This window comes from Oncorhynchus clarkii, chromosome 20, assembly GCF_045791955.1.
Source record: "Oncorhynchus clarkii lewisi isolate Uvic-CL-2024 chromosome 20, UVic_Ocla_1.0, whole genome shotgun sequence".
Taxonomy (NCBI): domain Eukaryota; kingdom Metazoa; phylum Chordata; class Actinopteri; order Salmoniformes; family Salmonidae; genus Oncorhynchus; species Oncorhynchus clarkii.
The window spans coordinates 65082930-65101214 of NC_092166.1; the positions used below are offsets into that span (position 1 = coordinate 65082930).

Consider the following 18285-nt stretch of genomic DNA (forward strand, 5'->3'; position numbering starts at 1 on the left):
ACGGGCAAGTATGAAAGTCACCCCAATAATTAGTATGTCACATGTATTTGGACACCAAGTGACACTGTTAAAACATCAATGAATGATATTGACCCTGCTCCCATCTGCTCCATATGGCATGTTTTAACTGCACAGCCCCCTCAGTAACTGACCCAGAGACGGTCTAAAACTAGGAGTATAATGAAGTTGCCGCTAGACGTTGATCTAAGATCAGTTTTTATTTTTCCTCCCTGTGTGGTTAAAGTTGGGATTCAGGGAGGGTAAACTGATCGTAGATCTGTGCCTAAGGGGCAACATCTACCGAATGTCTAAAGATACCCCCTACCCCACAACCACCCATCTTTCTCAAGGTTCTCTTACACAGGCAAAAGAAAAACCAACACCCAGTGCAAAGTTCATTGCTGTGGTAACTAGGCGCTGCGCACAAATGAATGAAAAATCATAGAGGCACACAACAGCTCATTCTTCACCACAATCAAATCTTATTGCATTTATCTTACTAACTGTTTCTGGCTGAGTACCTACCCCCTTAACCAAAACTCCCACAAACTACAACTGTTCCTCATTCATGGGCATATTCATGCTTTTCTCTAGCTAACCTAGGATTTTCCCTGACCTCACACATTCGTATGTGCTTTATTTGCCTGAACCTTTCTGTTCTAGCTAATCATTTTGTTGGTCAAATTGATGAACAAAACTAATGCCAGGTGTCGGGCCCTTTTTGTGTAGTTCCCCTTCGCGACTAGTTCATCGCTTTGTTTATTGTAGTGACTAATGGGAAATGTAATTGTCAGTCGGTTTGGAGTGGGCTCCAAAAAGTGGTCTTTCATTCTCTTCAACGTGTCCAAGCACACCAAAACAGTCATGAAGAGGGCACGACAACCTATTCCCCCTCGAGACTGAAAAGATTTGACATGGGTCCTCAGATCCTCAAAAGGTTCTCTAGCTGCACCATTGAGAGCATGGTGGTTGCATCACTGCTCGGTATGGCAACTGCCTGGCCCCCAACCACAAGGCACTACAGAGGGTAGTGTGAACGGCCCAGTACATCACTGGGGTCAAGCTTCCTGCCATCTAGGACCTCTATACCAGGCGGTGTCAGAGGAAGGCCCTAAAAATGGTCAGACTCCAACCACCCTAGTCAGACTGTTTTCTCTGCTGCCGCATGGAGCGCCAAGTCTAGGTCCAAGAGGCTTCTAAACATATTCTAACCCAAGCCATAAGACTCCTGAACATCTAGTCAAATGGCTACCCAGACTATTTTCAGCCCCCCCCCTTTACACCACCGTTACTCTGTTGTCATCTATGCATAGTCACTTTAATAACTCTACCTACATGTACATACTACCTCCAATAACCGGTGCCCCTGCACATTGAATCTGTATCAGTACCCCCCTGTATATAGTCTCACTGTTGTTATTTTACTGTTGCTCTTTAATTACTTTTGTTAGTTTTATCTCTTATTCTTATCTGTATTTTTTTTTAACTGCATTTTTGGTTAGGGGCTCGTAAGTAAGCATTTCACTAAGGTCTACGCTACACCTGTTTTTATTTGGCACGTAATTAATAAAATGTGATTTTGATTTGACTCTCTCACGTGCACTCTCACACTCATTCTCATACCCCTTTGTTTGCAGGTTCTCAGTGAGGCTACAGAGGACAACCTGATAGACCTGGGCCCTGGCTCTCCTGCTGTCGTCAGCAACATGGTCACCACCACTCCCCCGTCCAGCCTGCCCCCTTTCTACATCACCCCCGCTGCACGGCCTTCCTCACCTGCCTCCCTGGCCTCTCGGCTAGCCGGCCTTGGTATGTTCCCTGGACACTGTTACAGTACATACGCCCCATCCAAGTCTATTTAGTAAAAGACAAATCTACTGTAAGAGTGCTGATTCATTTGTTCTCTTTGAACTGTTTACCAGGTCCTTCAGCAATATAACATGTTCTTAACACATGCAATTCACATTTTATTATGTCTGAACAATATAACTGATGTCCTATTGTTGTGACTCAGATGTGGGTGACAGTGTGAGCAGCACTCTGAGCTCTCTGCCCAGCTGTAAGCCTCAGGACGACTTTGACATGTTCGCCCAGACCAGGACCGGAGCTCTGCCTCTGACCACCGAAACACTCGTGACGTAAGAACGCATCGCACTTGGTATCCCGTTCAGAGACTAGCCCTTACCTCCTAGGCTTGTAATGGATCGAGCATACACAATTCTCTATTCTACATGACTGATATGTTCTACACAATACATTTCTATCTGAATGTTGTGTTCGTCTGGTCATTAAACACTAACTCTCTCCTGGCAGAGCTCCTCTAGAGGACCTTAATGCTGTATGTGGGATTGGGCTGCCTCTTCTGGAAGTCAGGCGGCAGCCTGCAGGTGGGGTGAGTACTCTGGCTGGCCAACCTTTGAGAAGTGCACTAATTAAAAATAATAATATTTAACTAGGCAAGTCAGTTTAGAACAAATTCTAATTTACAATGACGTCCTAGGAACAGTGAGCTAACTGCCTTGTTCAGGAGCTGAATGACATATTTGTACCGTGTCAGCTTGGGGGTTCGATGTAGCAACCTTTCGGTTACTGGCCCAACGCTCTAACCACTAGGCTACCTGCCGTCCCTAACATCACTAAGGATGACGTTTAACTTTTACATTCAATGTGCTGTTACACTGTCAAAAGCTCTCCCCGACTTAAAAAAAATAATAAATAATCTTAGTCGGCCGTCCAATCGATTGGTGGAACTATTTAAATATGCATTTTTCCCATACATACACACCCTATGTGTTTTAAGAAACAAACTATATGCACTGAGCTTCTCTGATGCTTTAAGCGCACTGTTGAAATAATTAAGACACAAATGACGAAAGAGGGAGTCAGATATCAAGAACCTGTTCCCGACCCAATTCAACGGCGCACTGAAGATTATCTTTCAGAACCGTGGAGAGCAACCGCTAGCCAACGCTGGAGAGAAAGCTCACTGAAGATTCAGTTCAGCACCTTGGAGGGCCACTGCATCGGCCGCACCCCACAACAGCACTCCTAATGAGCCAGTTCAACACACCTGTGGCAGAGGAGTGGGGAACTGCTACAGACAATTTTGCCATGTCAGGAAAAGGCTGCCGGTTGAGAGAATGCCGTTTGATGTTGATTTGATTATTGTTCCATTCCCCTTTCCTTAGAACTTTAGAAGGGGACATGCCCCCCCTAATGTTAGAAGCAAGTCAAATAAACATTTTAATAACTCAGTCGGGGGCTCAACTTACTTTTGAGAGTTGTAGTAGTAGAATACACAAAGTGCAATTTTGAAATGTGGTTGGGCATCAGTAGTTTTTCCTCTTTGTCAGTCACTCAATTAGCCCATATGAGCTACATTTAATGATGTTTTATTGGTAAAATTGTCTAGCCAGCTACCTAAACTTACTACTAATCATGGTTGAATTACCAAGGTGGCTAGGGCCCCCAGAAGGCTAGGGCCGGCTCTGACTCCAGGTGTGGGTATGGATGTCTACACAAACCAGAGAGCTACTTCAGCCTCTCATGTTGAGTCCAGATTTTTGTACTAGGAAATTCCTCACATTAGCAGAGGGAGTACAAAATGGTTGTTTAATTGAATATATAATGTGTGTATATTATGTCACACTGGTGTGTAGTACAGTATGAATGGCCATGGCCCTGAAACAGATTGGACTGTACCATACATAGTAGATGCAACTCTGCAAGGCCCATCTAAAGCCTTGTAAATTTGCCCATGTCTATTTCTCAAGACACTAGAAATTAGCATTTAATTTGTCTCTCTGGACCTCTGTTTAAACACCACAGGGCCTTATTGTTTTTACCACAATCAGATAACAACTTTCTAGTGTCTTTATCATGGTACTTAACAATCTGAATTATACCTACAGTAGCCTAGCTTAAATAAAGCTAAGCTTATCACGGACTCTCTCAAATATGATATTGCAAAATGGAAATATCCAATTAAGAACATAACAAATGGAACTATTTTAAATTGTGCTTAATTAAAATAATGAAAATCAGCAGGTACAGCCAGTAGGCCTAGTATTCAATCAACAGAGTTAAACATTAAACAGTAAATGTTTAATTATGAATTAAATACATGAATAACAAAATAAAGAACAAGGTGTGGCCCCAAATGGTATCAAAATCAGCTTAAACTCTAATGCTGAACATATAAAATGGCTTGCATAGGCTACAAAAATAAGCATGGGCTATTCCAAACATTTAGCATAATAGTTTCATCTTCTCCATCTGTCAACTGTATCGGACTAGCCTACTTACTCACATAGACCTGGGCTGCCGTTTAATAGCCTACTTCCCCAATCTTTTCAAGTTATGCGACAGGAACACCAGCTTGTCAACATTTTCGGGCAGAAGGCAGCTCCTCGTTTTATTGAATATAAACCCTGCCTTGGAAAATATCCGCTCTGATGGAGTAGAGGTCGCCGGAATCGAGAGGAGGTATTTCGCTGCTCTGGCCAGCCTCGGATACCTGTCCTCATTTTTCCCCCACCAAGCTAGTGGTCCAGCGTCGACTTTCGTTCTATCTTGGAGATAATACTTAACTTCTTTTTTGCTATCCCCCGGAAACTCTTTCTCTCCCTCATCTCCACACATTAGCATATCAATCTCCCGCTCCTTATCTGTTTTTTTTCTTTTTGGTGCGGGTACCTCTTCATCCGTGGGTGTAGAGCTGTCTCTGTCTCCCTCAGCGCTCAACCGGTCGGCCAGCTGGGACACTTTGATGTAGGCTACGTCCCGTTTTGCATCGTCAAGGAACGAAAGCAGCTTGAAGCGGGGGTCTACGACTGCTGCTTGGACGTATATACTACTCTCAAATAGTCGGTCTTTGAGCTGCCATCTGTTGTCAGATTCCTCCACCAGCCTTGTTTTAAGACTCTTAGTGGTGGGGCTGTCGTCCTCCACTGGTGCCAAGTGGCGGCGTTTGAGGTTGGCCAGCATGGGTATGGTTGCAGATAAGGATGCATTTTCCTCTTCGGACTGCAGCTCAGTCAGGGTGACAATGGGCTTCAGCACATTTGAAATGTCCTCTGCCATGTTCCATTGCGCTAGGGTGAGATCAAGGTTGCGTTCATTTTCCCCAGTGTAGTTGGGGTCGGAGAGCACTGCTGTTACAGGCAATCTCTGTTCTATCAGACGCGCTAACATGGTCTGAGAAGAATTCCACCGCATGGAAACGTCTTGGATCAGGACATGTTCAACCACCTTTTGTTCTTTTTGTTTCTCCTTTAGTCCCTTTCTTGCTTTTGTTCGCTTCTTAAAATGAGCCACAAGGAGTCTGGCTGCAACCACAGTGCGACAGATGGGGTCTTGATTGAGAGTGGCGTTGATGCACAGCTGTAAGGTGTGTCCAGCACATCTGATTCCTTTAACGCCTGCCCATTTCTCCTCCCGCCCCAGTATATCTGCACACAAAATCATATTTGCGGCGTTGTCGTGTACCACAGCGACCCTTTTACATCCTGGGATTTCGTATTTGTCGGCCACTTCTCCAAGTCTCTGCGCAATGGTGGCGGCGGTGTGATTCTCCTCCATTTGCTTTGTCTCCAGCACAAGACACTGCAGTCCCCAGGCCTCCGTAATGAAATGGGCAGTTACGGTCATGTATGACTCCATCCTCAGTGAGGTCCACATGTCGGTTGTAAAACTTACTGCCTGACTGTTTTTGATAGACTCCAAAACCTTCTCTTTTGTGGTCTCATATTTCGCTGTCAGAGCATGCATAACAGTCTCTCTCTTGGGAACAGTGTAACCAGGCTCCAAGATTTTCATCATATCCTTAAATCCCACGCCCTCTATCAGGTTAACGGGCCTCATGTCCAAGGCAATGAAGTCCACGATACCATCCGTTATCTCTCGCTTTCTTTGTTCTGAGATTGGGGAATTCTGGTCCAAGGTGGTTTGGGTTAAACCTGAGCTAGCAGTGGAGGCGCTCGTGCTGTACTGGGGATGCGCCTATAAATACACGAAGTTTAACATTTAAGTAGGCCTACATTTGAATTAATTATGTATACCATTGTTATTACATTATTTGGAGATGTTCACATGCATATAAACCCTGTCACTGTTTTAGCATGCAACTAGAAAAACAAAGTATGCTAACTTACTGTTTTCAAGTGATATGTCATATTCGTTGTCGAACTATGATAAGCAAACCGCTGTTTGCAGAGTTTGCATTCCACTTTTTTGGCGTCATCCATTACTACAATGAAATGCTGCCATACTACAGACCTTTTCGACATGTCTTAATTTGGCCTAATAAGAGTATGAAGAAGCTACGGTATGTACTGGTAGGGTTTACACCGCTTCCAAATTCGATTCCAAGTTCCGCCCCCATTCATTTTCAACGGGAGCGCAGCACAGGGAATTGTGGGAAGGCGAGGGGCGCGATAAAGTTCAGTTCTACTTTATGCAAATTATACGCGGCCACCGCTGCTGTTAACCAATCAGGTGAGGGGCAGATGTTTGCTTGAAAATCGTCCTTTTATGGAACAGTTCCACCTGTCATTTAGTTCCTGACAAGCAGATGGAGGAACGTAAATCATTGCTGTGTCGGGTTTTCCAATTCTATATGATTTTGCTTTGCTAGAATACAGAGACAAAATCTGAAGGTCAATGGCATGGAGGATTGCAGAGATTTTTGCTGTTGATGCTGGGTGAAGAGATTTGCACATCAATGTTTGCTTGTGCTGCTAGCTAGCTATGAACATCAAGCAACCTAGACATCAAAACTATGATCAAAGTCAACAAATTGTGAGATTTCCCACCAAAGGATAGAAATCACCAGTAACACAAATTATAACAGTGTATAATTTACAAAGCTTGCATTTCCCATGTAATATCCTACTAATTGGGTTATGGTATCTTAACATTATGATTCCCATTATCTTATGGCTCTTTCATTGTCTAATGACATTGATAATTATAGCTTACTTCCTGTAAAATAAATAGGCCTACCTTTCACATGAATGGGTAATTTGGGTAAAGGAAATTGTAGCTTTGCAAATCTCTTGATTTGAACACCTGTTGTATTCGGTGCATGTGGCAAATTTGATTTGATCAACATCATCTGCAATCCTCCATGCCATTCTTCATATTCAGATTTTTGTCTCTGTGTTCTAAAATCATTCTCGGCAAGTAAACAAGGTAGAATTACAAATCCCCTCACGCAACATTTTTCTTTTTCTACATTTTTAATTAGCCTAAAAATAGTCAGATTTGTAAAAAATGTACTGTACCTAGAATGCAAGGGTTGTACTTGCACTAGACAATTTCGTCATAAAAATCATCATGTAGGAAATTATGATCATGCATGCTTAGCCTCATGCATTATCGATCTCATCAATATGGAAACTGAGTTTAGCTGTTCTCTGCTTCAGATGTACAATGACAATGGGCATATTGATTGCACATATCCGTTAGGCCAGTTATGTCATCATACTGTAGGCCTATGGCTGCATTGGTGAGGCATGACATTATGATAAGCTGCACAATGGGTTCACATGGCTGATATCCTGAGACGGTGACAATCAAATAAAACCCATTTGGAGAGCTCACAACTGGACACAAAGGTCATGTTCATTTGAGGAAGCAACACAAATTAGAGAATTGTTTTTGCAGAATTGTGATCTGTGATGAATGAACATTAACACTAGTTCATCTTGAATAATATTTTAAGTTAACAATTAAAACAAGATGAAACACTTCACTTCAATGAATCAAAATGTACAATCTAACGGGTTTGTACATTTTAGACATCTTAGTAAGTAGGCTATTATGAAAGCATAATTACTTGGTGAACAAAAAAGTCCATATGCGAGGGGGGCCAAACTTGCTCCACTCCCTGATCTACTGGGTGAGTAGACTTCTATTCCAGCCCAGCAATAATACACATGATTATCAACTCCTGTAGGTTTGATAAGTTAAATCAGGTGTGTTAGTGCTGGGCTGGAACAGAAGCCTGCATACCTCTAGGAGAAGGATTGGCCTGCTGAAGCTGTAGTATGTTTTGTATTGTATACAACATTTTGCTTACATAAATACACATAATGGCATACAAGGATGTGCAAGCAGTCTCTTGGGATTCATTGTAGATATGTGATAAGAGTAGTGGCCTGAGGGAACACCCTTAATGTGTTGTGAAACGTGTTAAGTGTAATATTTTATTGTATATAACTGCTTTAATGTTGCTGGACCCCGGGAAGAGCAGCTGCGACCTTAGCAGCAGCTAATGGAAATCTTTAATAAATACATCTGCAGACATGTCTTCACAGCTCTCAAAGAAACAGGTTTCATGTTATTACAATTAAGGCCTGGATATTATCTCTCTTGCTTCATAGTTTTCCTCTCTAGGGGCTAAAACTAGAGAATATTTTCATAATGTCATCCTACAACCTGCCCTATATAACTAGTACACCTACTCCCTTTTCTGACAGATGGAGCAGAAAATAAATCCACCCTTCCATTGCTGTTATCTACAAATGTATTTGGAACATGAGTTTTTAATTTAGAATGAAAAATAGGCCTACATCAAGATAACAAGCTACACTGAACAAACATATAAACAACATGAAACAATGTAAAAGATTTTACAGAGTTATATGAACCATAAGGAAATTGGTCATTTTAAATAAGTCATGGATTTCACATGACTGGGAATAGGAAGATGCATCTGGTCACAGATGCCTTATAAAAAAAAAGGTAGGGACATGGATCAGAAAACCAGTCAGTATCTGGTGTGACCATTTGCCTTATGCAGTGTGACACGTTTCCTTCGCATAGAGTTGATAAGGCTGTTGACTGTGGCCTGTGGAATGTTGTCCCACTCCTCTTCAATGGCTGTGCGAAGTTTCTGGATATTGGCGGGAACTGGAACACACTGTTGATCCAGAGCATCCCAAACCTGTCTGAGTATGCAGGCCATGGAAGAACTGGGACATTTTCAGCTTCCAGGAATTGTGTACAGATCCTTACGAAATTGTGCTAATCATTATCGTGCTGAAACGTGATGGCAGTGGATGAATGGCACGATAATGGGCCTCAGGATCTCGTCACAGTATCTCAAATGTATTTATAAAGCCCTTCTTACATCAGCTGATGTCACAAAGTGCTGTACAGAAACCCAGCCCAAAACCCCAAACAGGAAGCAATGCAGGTATAAAAGCACGGTGACTAGGAAAAACTCCCTAGAAAGGCCAGAACCTAGGACGAAACCTAGAGGAACCAGGCTATGAGGGGTGGCCAGTCTTCTGGCTGTGCCGGGTGGAGATTATAACAGAACGTGGCCAAGATGTTCAAATGTTGATAGATGACCAGCAGGGTCAAAAAATAATAATCACAGTAGTTGTCGAGGGTGCAGCAGGTCAGCACCTCAGGAGTAAATGTCAGTTGGCTTTTCATAGCTGATCATTGAGTATCTCTACTGCTCCTGCTAGAGAGCGAGAGAATTCACACTGGATAAGACAGGAGAAATACTCCAGATATAACAGACTGACCCCCCCCCCCCCCCCCGACACAAACTATTGCAGCATAAATACTAGAGGCTGAGACAGGAGGGGTCGGGAGGCACTGTGGTCCCGTCTGACGATACCCACTTAATATTCGAATTGCTATCAATTTAAAATGTAATTTTGTTTGTTGTTCGTAGCTTATGCCTGCAAATACCATAACCCCACCGCCACCATGGGGCAGTGTTCACAACGTTGACATCAGCAAACTGCTCGGCCACACGACGCCATACACGCTATCTGCCCAGTACAGTTGAAAACAGGATTCATCTGTGAAGAGCACACTTCTCCAGCATGCCAGTGGCCATCGAAGATGAGCATTTGCCCACTGAAGTCGGTTACGTCTCCAAACTGCAGTCGGATCAAGACCCTGGTGAGGAAGGCTAGCATACAGACAAGCTTCTCTTAAAGGTTTCTGACAGTTTGTGCAGAAATCCTTTGGGTTTACAAGCCCACAGTTTCATCAGCTGTATGGGTCGCTGGTCTCAGATGATCCCGCAGGTGAAGAAGCCGGATGTGGAGGTCCTGGACTGGCGTGGTTTCACGTGGTCTGCATTTGTGAGGCCGGTTGGATGCACTGCCAAATTCTCTAAAATTACGTTGGAGGTGGCTTATGTTAAACATGAACATTACATTCTCTTGCAACAGCTCTGGTGGACATTCCTGCAGTCAGCATACCGATTGCACGCTCCCTCAACTTGAGCTATACCTGGGGCATTGTGTTGTGACAAAACTGCACATTTTAGAGTGGCCTTTTATTGTCCCCAGCACAAGGTGCACCTGTCTAATGAGTATGCTGTATAATCAGCCTTAGTGATGGATTGTGCCATCCCTGCGGCCTGCACAATGGATTAGTCCACTCACTGAGACAGGCGTGAATCACAGATTTCTCGTGTGCCCCCCAAATGTTTTTTTTTATCAATTTGCGATCGATCAACAACTAAATATTTTTTGGCCAACAGCCTATCGACCAAACAATCGACCAGTCGACTAAATGGGGTCAGCCCTATGGGCAATACATTATTTTCCACAATGCTTGGCCGTGGTGTGTGTGTGTGCGCGCTGTTGGCCTCCTATAACCAATCTTCCAAAGCTTACACTAACTCAGACTAGTCTCATCTAGTGCATGTCCATCCCACACCCACATAGTTTCATACAGCCTTCAAGATGTTCATATTCACTGTCACTGCATGGCATTGCAAAGCCTTCACATGGCTCTCTGTTTCATGTGTGCCATTGGTACTTCTTCATGTCATTGATCAATGGCAGAGGTCTTTGTCTCATTTTATCAAATGCAGTGGTTTGTTAGCATTTTTGTTCGTTTTTTGAGTTTCTAGTATTTGGTTTTGCATCATATTTCAATTATATTTAAGTTGATTTTCTTTTTGTGTTTTCTCTACCATTTGTTTCATTTTCTTTTGGATTTTTTTATATTTTTTATTTATTTTTACACCGTTTGTCCATGATGTTGCCCTGTAGATTCCCGTTGGCCAATCCTCTGTCATGGATGACATAGAGGAGTGGCTGTGTACCGACTTGGTGAGACCATCATGATTTTATTCTGCCTTTTCTTTTCTCTTCTCCTTTTTATTCCTGTTGCATCCCTCAACTTTTGGACTGCTTGTTCTTCAGAAATCTAATTGTAACACATTCCACTTTCTTTGTCCTTCAACACATTTCCTCATCCTTGACCAATCACGTGTCTGATCCATTGTAGCTTCCTGTGTAGACTTCAATACTACCGGTGTGTCTTGGCTTGAACAAATTAGTTCAGTATTGAAGGGTTTCTGTCCTCTTTGGTGCATGGTTGTTTTTTCTAAATTCATTTGATGTAAGAATGTGGTAATACTTTGTATTTATTGAACTTCTCTAACGTAAATGGATTTGTGGTGAGGGTGGTTGTGTAAGTTCGGATTGTCCTTAAAATAGTTTCCACACTTTGGTCAGTGAGGGACAAATGTGTAACTTTGTTTCACTTCCTCAACAGCAAGGAGATGAGGGAGAAGAGGGGGTGACCAGTGAAGGTAGGAAACATGATTCACCTCTGGCTAGCATGTGTAATATGCTTACCTCTTCTCCTCTGATCCCTCTCTTCCTCCACTTCTAGAGTTTGACAAGTTTCTGGAGGAGCGGGCGAAGGCAGCAGAGACGGTGCCCAGCCTCCCCTCGCCCCCTAGTGGTGACCCTGGTGCAACTACAGGCACACTCAAGAAGAAGGCTGAAAGACCAGATGACGCCCTGTTCGCTTAGTACAGTGGTTTTCAAACCTCTCCTTGGGGACTCCCAGACGTTTCACAATTTAGTTTTAGCCCTGAACTAGCTGAGTTGATTCACCTATTCAAGGGCTTGATAGTTAGTTGACAAGTTGAATCAGGTGTGTTAGATCTTGAATAGTTCAAATGCATAGAACGACTGTGGGTCCCAGAGGAGAGGTTTGAAAACCCCTCGCTTAGTAGACCTTTTAACCTTAACTTCTGACCTGGCCAGCGACCTCAGTCCCCAGACTTTTATCTGTGACAAGCACACACACTTTCTCATCCTCCCCCTCTGGTTCTCTCTACCTTCAAAACTAACCCTCTACTACCCAGCAACGCATTGATTTACTACACTACAAAGGGAACCCCCGATTTTGATATCCCCCCTCTTTCAGAAAGAGACCAGCTTCATTCGGGAGAAGACCGCCACGTTATTCCATAATCAACATTCCTTATCTAACAGTTGATGGTTTGGAACAGTCTCCAGCCTCTGAAGAACTGTGGAGTATCAACAACAACGGCCGTCTTTATAAACCAGCAGCTCACCCTGTCCCGGGGCTGGTCTTCTTCTGAAGGGTAATATGAGACATACCCAACCTACAGGACTACCCATATTCTGCTCCGTTATGGCAGCAAGAAGCCATCCCTATCCTGTCGTCCCCTAATCTACTGCATGCATTATCAGATCCATCCACCCTTCAATCCCTTGAAGGGTCGTCAAAGGGAATTCAATGAAAACTAGGTACAATTATTGTTAACCTTTTTTATTGTAGGTCAGATGGGGGAAGGTAGCATTAAAATATGATGAGATATATTAATGGGGAATATGCTGGATCATTGTATGTTTTGACTATGCGTTTCATTCCTAGTCGATATTTTCTGGTTGTCTTATTTCATCAATTTAACTTCATGGTTTTGAGTGTGGCTTTGTTGTATAACTGTAACATAATGACATGTAGAATCGCTGTGTGTATATTCAATCAAGCAGAATAAGGTAAAGAAATGGTGGATGACGGGAGATCTGTTATGATGGCATTGGAGCCTGTTACAGTAGGTCTACCTGGATATAACATTTCACAGCCTTTACCCAAAAAGGGTATCAATAGAAAAGGGAAGTGGATATGTGATTTGTCCACTACAGAATTACACTACAGGGCATTTTGCTTTCAAGGGATGAAGTATTTCTAGGGATTGATGCTATCATCTTCTCTACGCCTTTAGAGATTGATCTATTTTACCAGCTTAGAATTCTAGAAGATTATCTGGAATGTTATTTTGGAGATTTATATACGATTTCTGATTTATTTTCAGATGATGTTTTTTTTAAGTGAGACAACTAAATAATTAACGTCACTTAAGAAAATGCACTGTTATGTTAAATGAGGTGTTATGTTTATCTTAACAAATAAGTAGTACCATTTACCTGACAATGATTTTCTGTGTATCCATATGCTGAAGGACCAGTACAGGTACAGTGCTGATGAGAAAGCATCATCTAGATGTCGTCATGTGGCCTAAGCATGATTGCATCACATCCATAGTGAACGCACTACCGTATCATACTGTAAGATTCAGTCAGGCGTAACACTGTATCAGTCAGTCTGAGAAGGATAACCGTTTCTTGTTAAAGCCCTGTTTTAGTAGTCTTCACTACAACCTGAACAGACTGAACACTGTATGTCTGGTATTGAATAATAACAATTTATGGACCAACGTTTTACAAAGTGGATGAGATAAAATGAACCTATAGAAGGGATGGTTATGAATATCATGAAGGAAATATAGGAACGGGGATCTGTTTGGTCTCTGGTTGGAGCGTCAAAGGTTGTTTATTTTATTGCTTAATCACCTGGACTCTTATGTACCATGTCCTGTTCTTGGCTCTCGTTGGCTTGCTAGCTGTTCTGGCACGTCACTCCGATGCTAGCCAGTTAGCTCTGGGCTAATCCGCTGATCAAAACGGTGACGGTGCTGAAAAGAGGGATAGGCTGTGCGAGAGACTCTCGCCATTTAGAAAAAGTGACATTCATGTTTTCAGAAACGGTAACACTACTTACTAGTATGAGCAAGAACATTGAGTATTGCAAACCGAGATCTTTATTCTCTTTCTTGATGATGATAATACACGTGCTGTTTCATACAATCACAATGAATTTAAAACAATGTAACACTTGATAGTCACTCACGACCTTATTCTACCCTTATTTTATTGTTAAAATATCTAGTTGAGCGGGTTGGTATATTTAACATATCTGTAATCAATGGAAAATGTTGCAAAAATATTGACAAGTGTAGGAATAATTTATTTAGGATTTTCTTCTGATCTCTGTTTTTGAAATTGTTTTATTGTACAAAAGTAGAATGACATTAACTTCTTTACGGGAGAGATTGGGGTTTTTCATGTTAATTGTGTGTTAAACATGTTTTGTTGCTGTTTTATGGAGTTTGATCATGTCTTATGCTGATTCAATGGTAAAGATCATGTAAATGTTTCCAGATGAATTTCACTCTACAGTAACTTTTAATGTCACTATTTATGACAAGTGTCCACTCTGTGATTGGTTTGTTTGTTTGTAACTGTAAGCAAATAACCCTATTGAGTTACATTTTTTCCATGGTTTGATGAACAAGCAGTACATTGCTAAACGAAAGACTCTTTGATAGAAATGTTGACATTGCACATTATTAAAAGGTTTCCCCATCTCTCTGAATGGAATACTTTAAGTGTGTGTGTACAACTGTTGCCCTACGCTGAGACAGTAGCCCTGTACATTTGATGTATTGGAGGAGTAAAAATATATTGCTGTGTGTGCAATCCAATATGCATAGTATAAAATGTATTGCTTGATATTGGTCTGGCTTGCTCAGTGGAACTATGGGTCTATACATGATCTTGTATAATTAAGGCAAATATAAATATTAGCTTGCTAGGTGGTCACCTCAAAGCCTGCTCTTAGAAAGAATATGTGTGTATGGTAAAACATAAAGGGATGTTTATGTTTGTGTGTGCTGGCTGCTGCTGTTTCCTGACTTTATCTAGCTCTATATTGTTTGACTCGTGCATGTGTTGAACTCCAATAAAAAACTATAGTAGTAGGTGATATGTGCCAACTTTATTTCGTAGTTGTTTTTTTTCATACTATAGTTTTATGTTGATTCAAGTCTGTCACCTCGTCTGACACATTTGTGTGCAGTTTTGGCGGTGCATGATTTAAATCCTAGTACATTACTGTGCAGTTCTGTGGAGAAGAAGGAATCCTTGCCATGGCTTGTGCCTCACAGACAGTACACTAGTGTAAGTTGGCCTATAGTAACCCCTGACCATTCATCTTGTTGTGGAACCACTGTATCCCCTCCAATCCTCACCCCTTGGCCATTTTTCTTTCTCAGCCCCATTCCTTCCTTGGGGGGGCAGGCCCTAACTGACAGTCATCTAGGGGCTCTCCCATTGGTCGTTTAGGATCGCCTCATCCTAGAACATGGCTGGCTCTTCACATTCTGCTCCACTCTGCCTGCTGTATTTGCCCGGTCAAAAAGAGGGGTGTGCTATATTGTACAACTCATGTTTTACACATGATAGCTGACTTCATGTGAGGACATGTGTCCACAAGTTCTATTCTGTTCTATAACCGTGTGGATTTCACTTTAGAAGGTAAATCTTAATATTATTTGCATTGTATGAATCTATATCATGTTGCGATGGATGGATGTTGTTCTTGTGGCAATATGCATGTCTTTTTCAGAGTACGTTAATTCTGTGAATAGCCAATCTAATATGAAACATCTCAATCTTGTAAAACAATCCTTATTTTAAGGCTACGCTATGCACTGTAATTTTTGGAAAAGGTGTATGATTTGAACGATCCCACCAAAACACTTTCATTATAATAACTAGAGGAATCAAAACCATTATGAATTCTTAACCTAAGAACCACATGTGATAATGCCACAAGAGATTGAGTACTGCATTGAGTACTTGAGTGTTGTCCAGTAATGTGATGGTGGTAACGGGACATCTGAGAGAAGAGAGCTGCCTCTGCACGCTCACTGATTGAAATAGATACAGAGATTTCTTAATCAATTCAATTATTAAAACCAAGGAGCTCTTGATTAAAGTATGTGTGTAGAGGGAGCAGTCTGAGCACTTCATAAGCCTACTTACACCAACAACATGAATGAAAAACAAGTGGGCCTACAGTCAGCCAGCCTCTATCAACCTCAATGGTCTCTTGCCCCTCCCCTTTTCCCTCCCCTTTTCAATGTGCTGCTCAAATCAAATCAACTTGTATTTGTCACATTTGCCGAATACAAAAAAAAAGGAATAAAAAAAACATAATTAAGGAGCAACAATAATAAAATAAATAGACAGTAGTGAGGTTATATACAGGGGTACCGGGACAATGGATTCCATAACCGACAATGGATCTTTGCAGTAGGTAGTAGTACCAAAGATACTGATAAACTTTCATCTGTGGTAGAACCCACTGATTGCGGCAGTGTAAAAAACGGAATAGAATGAATGTCATAAAGTATGCTTCTCTACTCTCTCCCTTCAGTTTCAATGGAAACATGACAACAGTTCCCATTCTAGGTTGTGAGCAGCCCCTGCTGGCCAAACTGGGTTTGAGGCCAATGGCCATGTGCAAGCAGCGCTGGAAAGGACCGGGACTGGGACCAACTAACATCAATCAGCCCATTCACTCATAGCAAAGCAGCAAAAAACTGGCGTGTGTGTGTGTTGACCAGGGCTGCAATGCATTGTAGTTGCATTGCATGTGTGTGTACATGGTGTGCAATGCTCCTTCCATGCAACACAGAGCTGTGTCGTGATGACACGCTGTGTAATTCAGTCTTTACAATTGCGAGCAAGAAAGAAATAAAGTCAAGGGCTGACATTCTGAAACTGTTGAATATCCTGCTCTCTATCATGTCATCTATGGACATGATGTCGGTCTTCTCATCTATCCTTTCATGGTAAATGCATATGAATCCTTTTATTTTCACCCAAAGCACAACTGCTGTGAAGTGTGAACTCTGAAATATGGGACAATATGATGTGAATATGCTAGTTGGCGTGTCTGTGAGATCCAGGAGCTTTTTGAAGCAGCCTGCTGTTTACCCCTAGATGTGGTTACAGATAACGTTCTTGAAGTTGGTTCACATAACTTTGACTCTGCAACAGCAAGTAGATGTCTCAGATTGATTCATCAAACGTTGAATTGGACAAGATGTTCTGTTCTGGCTATGGTCTTACTGAGGTTGAGTCCCAAATGGCACCCTATTCCCTATTTGTGCATGCATTTTTAACAGAGCCCTATGGGTCCTGGTAAAAACAACAGTGGGAATAGGGTGACATTTGGGACGTACAGTTGAAGTCGTAAGTTTACATACACCTTAGCCCAATACATTTAAACTTTTTTTCACCATTTTCCTGACATTTAATCCTTGTTAAATGTCCCTGTCTTAGGTCAGTTAGGATCACCACTTTATTTTAAGAATGTGAAATGTCAGAATAATAGTAGAGAGTGATTTATTTCAGCTTTTATTTCTTTCATCACATTCCCAATGGGTTAGAAGTTTACATACACTCAATTAGTATTTGATAGCATTGCCTTTAAATTGTTTAACTTGGGTCAAACATTTTCAGTATGCCTTCCACAAGCTTCCCGTAATAAGTTGGGTGAATTAGGTTGTAGGCCTCCTTGCTCGCACACTCTTTTTCAGTTCTGCCCACAAATTTTCTATAGGATTGGGGTCAGGGCTTTGTGATGGCTACTCCAATAACTTTACTTTGTTTTGCCACAACTTTGGAAGTATGCTTGGGATCATTGTCCATTTGGAAGACCCATTTGCGACCAAGCTTTAACTTCCTGACTGATGTCTTTTGAGATGTTGCTTCAATATATCCACATAATTTTCCTGCCAAATGATGCCATCTATTTTGTGAAATGCACCAGTCCCTCCTGCAGCAAATCACCCCCACAACATGATGCTGTCACCCCCGTGCTTCACGGATGGGATGGTGTTCTTCAGCTTGCAAGCATCCCCCTTTTTCCTCCAAACATAATGATGGTCATTATGGCCAAACAGATCTATTTTTGTTTCATCAGACCAGAGGACATTTCTCCAAAAAGTATGATCTTTGTCCCCATGTGCATTTGCAAACCGGAGTCTGGCTTTTTTTATGACGGTTTTTGAGCAGTGGCTTCTTCCTTGCTGATCAGCCTTTCAGGTTATGTCGATATAGGACACGTTTTACTGTGGATATAGATACTTTTGTACCTGTTTCCTCCAGCAACTTCGCAAGGTCCTTTGCTGTTGTTCTGGGATTGATTTGCACTTTTCGCGCCAAAGTACTTTCATCTCCTGGAACGCATCTCCTTCCTGAGCGGTGTGACGGCTGCGTGGTCCCATGGTGTTTATACTTGCATACTATTGTTTGTACAGATGAACGTGGTACCTTCAGGCATTTGGAAATT

General features: G+C 42.0%; 2 protein-coding genes across 2 annotated transcripts in view; one reads left to right on the forward strand and one right to left on the reverse strand.

Moving 5' to 3' along the window:
* Positions 1-14907, forward strand: part of LOC139376732 (target of myb1 like 2 membrane trafficking protein) — a 21936-nt gene extending 7029 nt beyond the window's left edge. Inside the window, exons 10-15 of the mRNA XM_071119621.1 lie at positions 1638-1809; positions 2015-2138; positions 2314-2392; positions 11031-11090; positions 11539-11575; positions 11659-14907. Of these exons, the coding sequence (XP_070975722.1) occupies positions 1638-1809; positions 2015-2138; positions 2314-2392; positions 11031-11090; positions 11539-11575; positions 11659-11801 (615 nt within the window). The 3' untranslated portion in view covers positions 11802-14907. The remainder of the gene's footprint in view (positions 1-1637; positions 1810-2014; positions 2139-2313; positions 2393-11030; positions 11091-11538; positions 11576-11658) is intronic.
* LOC139376731 (E3 SUMO-protein ligase ZBED1-like) lies at positions 4087-6396 on the reverse strand. The gene is made up of 2 exons (XM_071119620.1): positions 6153-6396; positions 4087-6000 (listed from the first exon to the last, which is right to left on the reverse strand). Exons 1-2 carry the CDS (start codon positions 6285-6287, stop codon positions 4336-4338), a joined length of 1800 nt encoding a protein of 599 aa, XP_070975721.1. The 5' UTR covers positions 6288-6396; the 3' UTR covers positions 4087-4335.
* Positions 14908-18285: the final 3378 nt, after the last annotated feature.